Source organism: Rhea americana, unplaced genomic scaffold (assembly GCF_003343005.1).
Source record: "Rhea americana isolate MKP2758 unplaced genomic scaffold, rheAme1 scaffold_17, whole genome shotgun sequence".
NCBI lineage: Eukaryota > Metazoa > Chordata > Aves > Rheiformes > Rheidae > Rhea > Rhea americana.
This window is the reverse complement of record NW_028185816.1, coordinates 3,857,832-3,872,364: the sequence shown is the minus strand read 5'-3', so window position 1 is coordinate 3,872,364 and position 14,533 is coordinate 3,857,832. Positions and strand designations below refer to the sequence as shown.

Genomic DNA, 14,533 nt, shown 5'->3' with positions numbered 1-14,533 from the left:
AGGGGATAGGGATGTACCACACCAGTTTACAATTACAAATGAAATCAAATTATTTCTTTCATTAAAGAACAAGAAAGCAAAAAGGATATATAGCTTGCTTCACTTCGTGAATGCCAATGAGTTCAGCCTGAAGTGCCTGTTGAAATACTTTATCTTAGTTGCTCTTCACAAGAAAACTGCTTGAACAAAATGTAGTCAGGCGGAACAAGAACCTTCACGTTTGTGTTCTAGAGGAAAAATTTTAAAGGAGAAAAATGAGATACAAATACTCATTGTTAATGTTATAACATACATTTTTTTTCCCCCAAGAAATGAAAATTACTGAGTCTTGTCACAAATATGTCTAAATTGTTGACTCCTATGAATATAGACCTTAAAACTGGCTATCCACATTTAACATTTAGTAAAGAATAGTGTTAAAGTTGTATGTATATCTTGAAGATCTTTAAAATTATTACTGTTTTCACAAAAATTTGTATTATCTAAACTGTAAATTTAATAGTAATTTATAATAAGTGATAATTAATAGAATAGTAATTGACAAATATGCTAGTAATTAATAACAAACCTTAGTAAGTTTGATAGGGACTTATTTTTAAAGACAAAAACAAAAGTTTTGGATTGTTCAGATTACCTCCAGCCCAGTTTAGCTGTTATGATAAAAGTACTTCAAGCAACTGCTTGCAATAGGAAGACTGTTGTGAATACAGTGTATGTGGGGAACAAATAATGTTGAATAACAAAGAGGTGAATCATTGTATGATCCTTTAATGATACTTGACAAGTTACATTTTTAAAATAATCGTTGTTATCAACTTTACTAGTTAATAATTCGGGGAGTTTTGTCACGTATATCTCATGCTCTTTGGAAGACGGTTAAATAAAGGTATACTATTACTAATGAATTTAAAGCAATCATATTGCTATGTTAAAGATACAATGTGTTATGTGCTGTAAAAAAAAGAAAAAGCAATAAAATAAATTCCAAATTAATTTTGCCCACTAACTTGAACTTGTAAATAAAAATGTTAGTGAGTATAAAAGACAGTGATCAAATATGCCTTCATGTTTAATGGGTTACATGTGGATCATCACCTAATGGTCACTTTAGATAACAAAGCTTTTTTTGTTCTCATTTTAAACCCTTACCTCTGTTTGAAGAGCAGTTTGATATGTGAATCAAGTATGCATGTACAGGGCACATCCGCCAATGTGATTGGTAAATACCTATGTTTTAGATGTGCTTTTTCAAAGTATGCAAATAATTAAAACAAATTTAGATTGTTTTAATTGTTTCAGATTTAGAGCAGTACCTCTTTGGGTAGAATTTAATTTGATTTTTGAGTAAGGTGCACAAGGGTAGATCCTTACTAGTTTTTAGACTGATTATACCTTAAAAAAAACTCTAAATAATGGATAATTTTCAAATAAAAGAGGAAACAAACCACCAAGAATTGGTAACTGTATATATTTTGTGTAATTCATCATCTCTTATGAATATATATTCTTCTGCAAAATAATACCCATGAAGGAATTGAGGTAAGCTAAAGTGCTAGACACCAACACCTGCAGAATTCCCTTGGTGGCCCAGCACAAAAATCTCAGACTAATTAAAGATTTCACCAGAGTAAAATCTATGACCCATTGTTTAAATATGAAATCCTTTAAAAAAATTAAACGGAAAAATAAAATCTCGCATTTTAGATTTCACAGACTSTATATAAACATGATTTCTTCTCCAGAACAGAATCATTTTTTGTCCAGTGTAGGGGTGAGAAAAGAAATAAAGAGCCTAGCTAATGAAGCTATATCTTTCTATCTCTTTTGCTATTGATTCTTCTTGCTGATCTGAGTATCTGATAATTCAGGTATAGCCATATTTGTTTCACAAGACACAGTTTATTATGGCTTCAGATTTTCTAAAACGCCAAACTTCTGTGTTAAGGTCCAGCCGATAACCAGAATCTGACTAAGTCCAAGCTAGGTTTGGACCAGCCCATAGAATGCCAGACTTCTGGTCTAAACAAAAAAAATTAGAGGAAGTATTGTTCTTAGTAAATTGATAGGGAGGTAAGTGTGCAGGAAAAGAAAATATTTAAGCTTATAGAAAAATCAGAAATTTGTAACATTTTATTGGCAAGATAGAGAATTTTGAGATATAGTATGTTAAATTTATGAATAAATTTGTATTTCAGAGTTGCCTATAGCGGCTTGGGGMTAACTCAGGTGTCCAAGTGATTTCTTTGAGCTTTTTGTTCCAGTTAAAGAAGATACTTTGTTCAAGTTCTTACATCTTTCTACATAGTGTGCCACTGAATGAATTCTTACAAAAAAAAAGTAAAGTGTCTGGCTTAATATCTTTTTCTGAATGCTATCCAAAAGGCTTCTGATCCATTTATATAAGCAGACTTTGTTGCTATGGAATTTGTAGTTTACTTTAAAGAAAAAAGAGGAGGGCTGTTCTTGTAGAATTAGTAAAACTTAAAAGTTTAAYTGTGTCAGCTATCTTGTAATCCTGATGTACTCAGATCTCAAAATCTTATCAGACGTCTCGTTTTTTATTCACTCCTGTGAACATCATCTCTTTCTGCAGCACAACCAAAACCCACTCACACTTTATATTTCTTTCAGCTAGCTATCTATAATGATAAATGCTCTGTAAATACTAGACATCAGTGGTTCTTAACTGAAGATTTTTGAATAGATGTGTGGAAGTCAATTAAGAAACACTTTCCAGTGGCTTTTGCTGTAGCTAGTTGAGTTCTGTTTGAAAGTGCTAGGCTTAACAGGATGTGCATTAAAACTGTTCAGCAAAATTAATTATTGAATGTGTTCAGTGTAACTTTAATATGCTTTTTCTGTATTTCTGATCATCTACTTTGATTTCTTTTCAGTTGGTAACATACTTTATCTCTTTCTTTGTGTTCAAAACTTAATTGTTCTCAGTGGCATTTAGATAGGTAATCTATTAGCAGGTTATTTTGAGATCATGTAATCATTTGGCCTTGACAGAAACTGATGATGAGCTATTAAAGAAATCTGAAGTTTAAAAAGAACGAGTGAGTTAAGCTACTCTCATCCAGATCTGTCCACATTTTATAGACTTTAATTATCAGTTTGAAATTTGTAATATTGCCTGAATTTCGGATGGGTGGGAATTAACACTGTGCTAAGGGAGCCTAGACAAAAGGACATCAGTTGCGTCAGAGAACCTTATTAAATGCAATGCTAATACAACAGACGGATTCCTGCAAACAGGTGCAAGATCTGAATTAATTTTTAAATTCTCCCACTCTCCTACACTCTAGGGACTTTAATAGTTCATATTGACAGGCACAGCACGTTGCTAATTTCATTCATAAGCTTAAAAAATTCAATACCTTTTAACACATAAATTTATTAGATTTTTTTTTTTTATAAAAGTGTAAGTAACATGAGGATATCCCAAAACTAAAAATGATAATTTATCTCTCTGGGATTTCAAACTAGTCATCTAGCCAGAAGCGTGGTGTTTTTATGAATGAAATCCATTTTACAAGCTTCCCATACAGATTTTTTTATATTATTGTACAGCCCATTACCAGGAAGGATTTTCTTTTAGTTTCATGATAATTGGAAGGAGCTGGGGGAGGGATTTGGTTCCTTAGCAGAAAGCACAAACAGGTTATTATTTAACTATATTAGGATTAACAGTGGGACAGAAAAATTTTTCACTCTACAGATCCATAGATTYATAGCTCAGTACATAAATCTGTAGATCCATAGATCAAATCTGTCCGCTCTAAAAAGAAAAAGGCTCGTATGACAAAAATCACAATGAGAGGTTATATTTATTACATGTTAGTGATCTTTGAAGACAGACCAATAGGTCACTGGACTTCAATATGGTTTGGTTTGGGGTTTAAAAGTGGGATTTTAGCTACATAAAGCTGTAAAGTGTTACCGTGAATATTAGTATTCTGTGCTGCTCTATATGACCTGCAGTGCTATTTGTGCATATTCATCTGAGACATACAAGACTATTATAGTTACAGAATGTATTTGGGTTTTAATTTATTTATTTTTATTCAACATATGACATAAATCTGTATCCTAAGGATTCAGTTTTCAAAATTAACTCTTACTTTACAGATATTTCAAAGCACAGTTAATTGCATTCTACAATGGCCATGCATTTAGAAGAACCTTCCAAAGACATTTTAATGTTCTAGTCATCCTGGTAGCCTGAGCAACTTATTTTATTAGTCCATTCAGTGGACAAATGCTATTCATTTGTCAATTGCAATTGCAAAAGCACTGCATGGTGTTCATGGTCATACTGTAAAAAACCTGATCAGGTATCACTGTGTCATGTCTATTTAGATTTTTACAAAAGCAGTTTTGAAATAGAGCAGACCTTTATATTCTTAGTTCAGATAAGTGAAAGATATTTTGATGACATAGAAGATAAAGCTTTCTGTAGTTGACTAAAATTCCAGTACAATGGGCTATGGAAATTAAAATAAAAAGATCTCATTCTAGGCTTCTGTTTTTATGGGTTGGTTCCCAAAAATAGACACAGATTTGTACCCAGATTTCATCCTACCCTCTCGTGGATTGGCTTCACTTTTATCTATGATGCTTTTGGACCATGAATACTCTCAGAACGTCAGGAATGGATCATCCCCAGAAAACCAGCAGTATTTTTATATATATATATATATATATATATGGGTATCAGTATTTAGACTGCTAATACATGATACTTAAGATTTCTGGTCTTGCTTTGAGAAGTGAACGCAAGCTCTGGATGGTAACATCCCAAAATTGAAAGTATAAAACCCATGTTAAAACAAAAGTCACAACTGTAAAATTTTCAGCAAATGGCAGGAGAAAGGAAGTGCCAGTGTAAAGCTAATAAAATAACACAGAATTGAAAAAACACTTTCTGTTTTCTAATCAGGTAACTTCCTAGTAGCTAATATTTTGTAAAAGAACAGTACTTCTTTCATTCTAGTTTTTTCTATTTTCAGTAAGTGAAAACAAAGGGATGGACTTGGTTTTGGAAGGGGGGTAGAAGGGTGAGATACAGTTTCAGTATTTTTAATTGTAGGCTTGCAAAAAGCAAGAAATAAGTTTGTGATATGAAATCTTTCACAAAAACAGTAGTTTCTCCTCTCAAGAAACCAATAACTTCTGTAAAGTTCAAAAATATACTCAGGTGTCAGATGTGCAAACTTCAAATTCTGTTGAAGAAAAATCAACTCTCTCTTATGGAGACTATAAAGCGATGTGTGTTTAGTCACTTAATGAATGTATAAATTTCAAAGTAGAATATCTGCGTGTTCCTTCTGACAGTGCTACAGAAACATGCATGTCCTGTGGTATTTTGGATGCATCACATCCTGATCTTAAACCCAGCTCTTTCAATATAATTGATAACWATCCAGGAGCCCTGGGCAAATTATTAGTATTTGTAGTTATTAGTTGCCTATTTAAAGAAAATTGTTCATTTTGCTCAGCACAGCATTCTCTTATGTGTTAAGAAGCAATTTTCTTCATGCATAAATGGCAATTGGTGATAGTTTCAAGGATTCCATTTTCAAATCGAAATATATTTTTAGGTAAATAATTAAATACAGAAACAGATACTATGCCAAATAACACAAACTCGATGTCAGTTGGTTTTGTGGGACACCTTACTTTCTGAGATCCTGAGTTCTCCTTTTGGTTCAGTCCTTTATTAGGTCAGATTTTGTAACCCTGACAATGACTGTATGTGGGGTCTTTTTTCCTTACAATTTACTACATGAAGCACATAGACAGTGGTATTCACAGAAACAGAAATGATGGTACCTGCCTAGTGTAATTTTTTTCTAAAGTTTACAGGAAGTATAGGAGCCCAGTTTCCCACAGATTAAATCTGTTTACTCTGTTTTGTGAAACAGAACTGTGAACTTCTATGAACTTCTGGGCAGTAGTTTGTGTTGGAAAGAAGTTGATCCAGTTGCTACTTTCTGTCATAAAGGTTTCAGAAGAGAGTAACAGGAAAAAGCACTATTTATGGGTTTGGAGTTTTTTGGTTGGTTGAGTTTTGTTGGGGGGATGTAGGGGAATAGGTTGGATTTTTACATTTAATTCAAGCGTTCTTATTCTTAGAGGAGGTGAGGAATGTAGTTTGGAAAAATAAATAGGTAGAAATGAATCTTGAATACACCACATATAGGAAAATAACTTTGTTACTAGTGATTGAATTTTTTTAAATCTCATCATAGGCCTCTCCTTTTGTTGAACACTGGTAATAAGTGTATGCATGGTGCTGAATGCATATGTCTTCTCACGTAAGTAAAGGCTTACCTGTCAAACTGAAGAATTCCAGTAATAAAATATTTTGTGAAGCATAGTAGATTATGACTTTAGTATTAAATTTTCTTATTGGCTACTTTAATCACGTTTGTAGATGTAAGTTTAATAAACTTGTTCCAGCGGTATCATACCTCTTTCTTCCTTTTTATTCCATTATGTAGAATATCAGTAGCTTGATTATGAACTACATTTACTTTGAAACCATTGCTTTGTTATGTTATAGTTTAGAATAGGCATAGAATTCTTATTATATACGTGTGTGTGTGTGTGTATACATACACACACACACACACACACACACATATATATATATATATATAAAAAACAGGAGCATTGCATCACCTCAATCTTGTTTGGAAAAATAATTCTTTCCCTTTATACACTAGCCTTATTCATTCAATTCACCTTAACCAGACTCCTGCATTCACTCACCTAATAGATTATAAATTTATTCGGGATTCATAGATTGTGTAAGACTTCTGCATTTCAGTCCCTTTGATCCATTGAATTTGGCTTCTCTAGCTCTTTGCTCTATGTTCAGATAGTAAAGATTCAAATACATTAAATAATGCTGTAAAAAAGTTTCCATGAAAATCTCAATCTCTCTTTTCTCTCTCTGCTTCTATAGAGACGTGTATCATTCATTGGAATTTTAGGGGAAGGAGGAGGGAATTTTATAGAATCAGTCTAGATTATTTAACCTTGTGATTTTTTTTTCCAACAAATTCATACCCTGACACTTTCTGCTGTATAGACCTGCAGGAGAGCAACTGTGTCATTTGCATTTTGTAAATTTCTCAAAATATTTTTGTAAGCATTTGAAGGAAGGAAGACAAAGAGGTAAACAGTGTTTATACCCACACAAAGAGGCCTCTTTTAAGCTTTAAGTAATTAATTGAAAAGTATTTATCACCTAGTAAGAATTCTATTGATCTTACCTGCCTCTGAATTAATGCATAATAATCTAGAAGGCAGCATTTCAAATTTACATCTCCATCATACATTATATATAATTTTTTTTGCCTCAAGAGCGAAATACCAACCACAGCTAAGAAATACTTGAACTATCATTGTCTATTCTGAGTTGTAAGGCACAGGATTTATCTAGCCCATCTCCCTTTTTTTCCCCTTTACAGTTTCATCTATTGTTTTGCATTTTAGCTTTGTGAAGCATTTGAGGAAGCAATTTCTATGAATGGTTCTAGGAAAAAGCAACACCCAACTTAAGCCAGCTCAGTTTATTAGGGTTTACTTTCAGAATTCAGAGCAGGCAATAAAAATGTATTATAAAGAAGGAAGTTCACTACTCTGGGTTCAGTCGTATGTATACTTTTGTTTAAAGTCATCCTGCATGAGTGGATCAATATCAGGTTAGTAGTATATGAATAAGAAAATATTAATATTATACCTTTTAAAATTTGACAGGCGCTTTTCCAGCATCAGCGTTGTATGCGYGAAAAGACTTGCTTCAGAGACCTACACATGTTGCTACTAAAACTTTCCAAGGGCTGCGAATATTTGTAAATGATGAGCTCCATGAACTCTTTATGGGGCTGAAGACAGCTGAGAAGTTTCTAAAACCTGGAGGTCGACTTGTAGCCCTTTCTTTCCATTCATTAGAAGATCGTATCATCAAACGATTTCTTCATGGAATAGACATGACAGAAAAGTACAATCTTGGCTCAAGGCAGAAGATAAGACAAAGTCTAAAAAATTGCTCCAAAGAAGAAGACGCAGAAGAACTTCCCTGTGGAAAATCCAACTCAAAGTGGAATCTTATACAGAAAAAAGTTCTCACACCGCTGGCCAAGGATATTCAAACAAACCCAAGAGGGAGGTCTGCCAAGTTAAGAGCTGCTATTAAGCTTTAAAACAAAATGTTTGATAATAAAATTGTGTAATTTCATTTTCCAGAAAGATAACTGGATGGATAGTATCAGATTAAAAAGAAAATGGAAAAAAAAAAAAAAAAAAAAAAAAAAAAAAAAAAGCTGTTGGAAAATATTTTTTTTTCTTTTGTGCCTCTTTTTACTTGGAATGTAGTGTTATAAACAGGGCATGAAAAGGTAAAATATAGGTAGATGAGAGAATGTTAATGATTATACCAAAAAGACATCATCTTAAAAAGAACATTTACAGTGTATTTACAGTATTTCCTTTAGATTTAATACAGAACTTTGACATTAACAGTCTAAATTGAGTAGCTGGTTGAGATGCACATTTTTACAGGGATTGATTTAGCACAAATGGCTAATTTAGGTTACTTTAAACTTACTCCAGACTAAGAATTCACAGTATATAAAATTCTATCTCCCTCTTGTATTGAATTGTATTGAATGCCTGTAGGACTATTCCAAGAGCTAGTTCTTAAATAAATTAATACAATATCTAATATTTTATCCAATAATTTGTATATTTTACCTCTGTTAATTAGTAAATATTTACCTTAGATAAGTGATCAACTAGTTATATAGTGTTTATGGCATCTAAATAATGAATGTATTTTGGGGAAAGAAAAGATGCTTAAAAAAATCACCATTTGTATGCAGACACTAAAAACAGCAACAATTGAAGGAAAGTTTGTAGTAGATAATATAGGTTTCTTCCTGTGACTTTAACTTCTGTGCATAGATCCTGTATGTGTTGATTCAGTTATAATTAAACCATCAAAAGGGGGGTTTTGTGGGTCTTGTGCAGTGTTCTCATTTGCTGGTGATGGTTTATTAAGAGTTGCTACTTAGGTAAGTAGTAATTATTTCTGAGTGGCCCACTGTAACATCAGGTTCCTATTTAGATGCTATTCTAACTGGTATAAATTGTAATTTGGGTTTTTTTTTTTGATAGAGCTAATTAATATTAAATGGATTTTGCTCAGAGTTTGTATTTTATCTTACAAGACCAATGCTTTGTTATCTTAAGGATGACCCCAAAATAACATGAGTTTCAACATCTTTGAGCTCTGACTCATCTCTTCAGAAGAAAAAGAAAAAAAATATTTAGATAATCAAATCTGTAGCAGGATTTCATTTCTGGTAAACCTGGARCTTGGCTGGTAGAACAAGAAAATGCAATTTCTGACTCTGAGTTAAATGATTACTACACTAGCTTGTGAAAGAAAACTGACTGGGTAATTTCAGAGTTGATTTTCATCGAACATCCTCCTTATGTTGATGGAAATATGATTACTTCACTGGAGTTGTTTGAGTTATAAGACATTAACAAGTTGAAATTTAGTTTCCCCATCTATATATGCTGTACAGAAGTATCTGAATATTGTATAATTCCTTGGTAAAGCTAAGCTATCTAATGTTGGTGGTATTCTTAGGTATATACATCATGACATACATCACTAGTCTGAAATAACAGCTGAATATGATGGGCACTTCATATTTTCTGAAATTTCAATATTTTTTCCTATTTTCATTATATGTGCTATTAAATATTAAATACAACATTTCACTTCAAATAATATTATTTATTGTTGACATCTTAGAGACAAAAAACTGTACCTTCAATAGACATTTTTTCATCCAAACATTAAATATAAATAGCTAAAGTTATTTTTGGTTAAAGTATCATATTGAAATGTTCTTCAATTGTAGTTGAAAAAATTGTGCCTGTACAATAGCTTAGAGTTATAATGCAGTGTTATGGGTTATTCAGGGATACACATCAGGAAAAGAGTATCAGTAGAAGCAGGTAAGTATCTATATCCCAGAAGTTATATGAAAGTATTCCTTATTATTCCAAATTCCATATGCTTAAAACTATGTTTAAAAACCACACTCCTCCCATCTAATTTCAAAGGTACAATTTCATATGCTCGTTGCCAAGATTTGATACTATATTCCTGTTGTCAGTTCCTTACCTGTTCGTTGTGAGTTCCACAACCATGGCAGGGCATCAGTTGTTGGGCGCTTCTCAGTAGATGATCCGTTTCATTCCTCTCAGGGTCTCTCTACTTTCGGCTTTGAACTGGTGATACAGAGAGTGCATGGGGCTTAACTGCTCTTTGTCTGAAAGCAGAAGTTTCCATTTTTCCCAGAAAAACTTCTGTTTATCATTGGTCAATGTCTTCTTGTATCCATTAAGTGTTTCATTTTCATTTAGTAGGTGAAGTTGTGTTAGGTGAAGAATGTAAGATCTTTACATTCTTTTCAAAATGCAGCTATAAACATAATATGTTAAACTTCCCTAACATGGTATGTATGACACGTTAGTAGAATTAAACATTTTTGCCACAATCAGAAATGTTACTTGTGAAGGAGACACTATCTGATGAACACTATAGTCTCGCTGAAAACCAAATCATGCTATCAACATACAAATTGAATGTTATTTCTAGAATGTTGCCATTCAACCTAAGTGATGTTCATTTTAATACAGCCAAACATGAGATAATGTATCTAAGGAAAAAGACTGTAGCCCACGTTTRCAAGAAATATGGCAATACTGTGCTGTTAAACATGACGGGAAGAAGAGAAACTTGAGATATGTAAGAGAAGAATATCAGGGAATAGTTGTGGCGACAGTGCTGTTGCCAAAACAATTTTGATGTACAGAGCATATTGCTAGAGTACATCATATTTTTTCACATCAGTACTTCTAAAGGATGTTGAAAAATTAAGAAAAGGATCAGAAATCAGCTATGTGAGTATTTCTGTGTTTTGTAAGCATGCTTTATATTGAAATGTTATAAAAACTTGATTTAATTGGGTAATCTAAGAAAAAGTGAAGTGTTATTTTTACATGCTGAAGTACCTATCTGGACAAGAGGTCGCTTATGGTAGACAGTAGTAGAATACATAGAATAATTACATGAAGATTATGCACTGTTATATCGTAAGAAAGGTTTTTATAGTAAAAATAATATCCTTTTTAAAAATACCATTTTAAAGTAAAGCAATTAGCTGTATTTAAAGCCTATTGAAGTGTATGAGGGCCTGTCAGCAGCTATTAGTATTGCTTTGCTATTGTTGCCTAAAGAAAATTAAAGTTTCTTTTTTTTTCTGGAATATAAAGACCTAATCATGTGTTATGTTTTCAATAATATAACTAATTGATATCATTTTCATTGATTTTTTAAAAAAATCTATTACAAATGTGTAAAATAATATGAGTCTTCTGGAGTAACATACAGAGAACACCATTTGAGAAAAATTCTTATTTAAAATGTCAGCATTTGTATAGCTCTACAAAAGTATTTTCACATATGGTGGCTTGAAGGAGAGGATTCCTAATGTAGTAGAAATATTATTTCAGTAAACACTATTAGCAAATGGTTACCTTCTGGTAGCAAATATTGTATAAAACTTTTTGTATATTGCTTTCTATAGTAGTATTTCTATTATTTATTACTAACAGCTTACAGTAATGGCTACAATATTCTTCTTTATGTTGGAAAAGACTTGGTTGTAATTGGAGAGTTTATACTCTAAAGAGCTCACCACTATGGGGGAGGAAGCATGAGAAAATGTGCCCTGAGGTAAGGGTGATGGTGCACGTGTGGGATGATTTCAACAAGCAGTCTTAGATACAGATTGTTGTTGATTTTATTTGATTAGTTTAAGTTTTAAAATAACGTAGACATTGATCTTGACTCATTGTTTTGAATACCACTGTATAAAAGTGCTTGTGAAGAATGAGAGGAATTCGAATGAACAGGAAAGTAATGAACTCATAGACGAATTAGTTGCTGTCAACCCACTTAACATCCTTACCTTCAGCAAGATTAATAAATGGTTCAGCCCTGTTTTTTCCCATGCTCCAAAATATCTCTAGACAAACTCCTTTARTAGAAGTAGGACCATTTACACTCAGATTACAGAGACTACTCAGTAGACTATGGGAGTCTCTCTATGTAGGCGTGCATTTATTTTTCTGCATATAACACTTAAAACTAATCTCTAACGAAGTAATGTGCCACTATATTTATAATTTTTTCAATGTGTAGATCTTTCTGCACCTGAGGTATGCTGGAATTAAAGTAGACTTTCCTGGATTAATTAAAAACTGCAGTTCTATAGTGAATCTTGTAAATACTTTAAATGAATGTAGAACAATTCCTCCCCTTTCTCTCTTCCCAGCCACTGTGGAAGACAGAAGAGAAAACTATGTTTTAATTAAAAGTAAGAAATAAGCTCTAAAGTTGAACAACTTCTTTAGAAAAAAATCCCTTTTATAGTGCGGTTGAGTAAGTTAACATCCATCGTTAACAGAATTACATATACGTAGATGCAGTGTTCTGTTAGGTTTTCTTTATTAGTTGCCTATTTTTTTACTGTTCTGGGTAACTGGCAGGATGGTAGCTCATTCCCCATACCTGAACACCAAGCATAGTTTCTAATGCATAATCACGGGTAATAACGGGAAGATATGGATGCTTCTAAATCCACGCCTATATTTTTTTTTCCACTCTGTCTCCCGTGCAGTTAGAATTGTGTTTGTCTTTTTGAATTCTAATGTGAAATTACCCCAGTATGAATGAGAGAAAGAGGCTTGGGAAATTATAATACCTGTCCACCCAACTTTATTAAAAAGTACAGCTTTCAATGGTTTTCTTTCTTTTGACRTATTTCGCTGATGACATATGATGACATACCATGTTTTCTAATATTGTTATTACATAACTAAAGCAAGAGAAGGGGGAAATATTTGTTCACAAGAAGTCTAAGCTGAAAAAACTTAGTAAATTGTTGCTTGCCTGGATTTCTTACTGTACCAATGTAGACATATTTATAGAAAGAAATAAAACGTTTTCATTGCACCTTGATTTTTAGGCAAATTAGATTTTGCTGATGTGTTTTTAAAACCTGCTTGGATTGGTTATAATAATCAAAAACAAGCAGAGATTATTTTTTGTTTTTACTTTTAGAATTGCAAATTTAAACTTGACACCTTGTTTATATACATCTCTTTGAAGAGTAAAACTGGAGATGTAGCTCCCTCTATCTGTCTTGGGAATATCTATGCTTTGTTCCTTTCCGAATGCACCTGCAAATGATTATAGTAACAGTATGTTTATTGTCGACATGAAGATACCAGTCAAAAACATATGGATAACTTCTTTTACCTGTCAGTGGTTGTTTTGAATTATTCTAACTGGAATCTTAAAAGAACAAAGACTACAAAAGGGTGAGTCATTTTCTCATCTGGAAATACTTCAATCAAGATTATCTAATTCAAAAGATAGGAAAACTAACGTGGATAGCAAGAATCCTAAAACTGTAAGTTAAAACATACAGAATAAAGAATAAAATYTACTCTGTAAATATGTAGGATACTATATGTATGCATACAAATTCTAGTTAYTGAGTGCTGTTTCTGTAGAAGTAACAGTGGCAAATGTATTTCATGTTTTTGTTAACGTGCATGAAAGACATGCTTTCTGCTTTGGTGGACAAATCTCTATWATAAACAGCAAATGCTAGAGTATATGACAGATACTGAAATAAAATAAATGACTTTCTATAAATCGCATCTTAGAATTCATCCATGGTAGAATACCTGAGTAAAAACGTAAGTTTTAGAGTATTCCACTCTCGTTTGTTTAGAAGTCACATTAGTTGGAGTCTATGCATGTGCTTGTGGCAAAGGAAGTGTGATCTACCTTACAGTTTTGGCTGACTGCACAGGACATATAGCAGAACTCAGTATAAGTCACTGCTAGGCTTATGCTGTTACTAGCATTATTTATTACCTGTGGTTGCATTAATAATATTAACAACATAACGTTAGTAACAGTGTATTGTAAGTTGGTAACAACAGCAAAATAATGAAACGATCTTGAAGCATACTGCCACAACTTGTGCACTAAAATGTATGGAAGCTTAATAATAACTTAGTAATCCACAATTTAGGCTAGAAAATCTCTTTTTATTATTTTAAACTGTATTTTATGCATTTTTAAATTTTACATAGATTTCTACACGCTTTCTGAAAATTGTATGTTTTTCTCCTTTTTTAAAAAATCAAAGCAATTTTATGCATAGAAACATGTCTTACAGATTTTGCAAAGAACTGAAATAATGGAGAATTGGCAGTCCTGACTGATAGGTATCTGAAAATGAAGGTATCTGTGTAAAACTGTTTTGTAATACAGTGCTCCTGGCRCACACATGCATGTTCATACATGCACAGTCTGAGAGCCTAATCAAACAACCTTTACTTTTGGAAATAGCTTTGTTGT

The 14,533-nt window shown here is 32.6% G+C and overlaps 1 protein-coding gene across 2 annotated transcripts in view; it reads left to right on the top strand.

The window, feature by feature from the left end:
* The window catches only part of METTL15 (methyltransferase 15, mitochondrial 12S rRNA N4-cytidine), a 90,367-nt gene extending 81,146 nt beyond the window's left edge, over positions 1-9,221 (top strand). For both annotated transcript variants that reach the window (XM_085300883.1, XM_085300882.1), the window contains one exon: positions 7,771-9,221. In XM_085300883.1, the coding sequence (XP_085157009.1) occupies positions 7,771-8,216 (446 nt within the window). In that variant the 3' untranslated portion in view covers positions 8,217-9,221. The remainder of the gene's footprint in view (positions 1-7,770) is intronic.
* Positions 9,222-14,533: the final 5,312 nt, after the last annotated feature.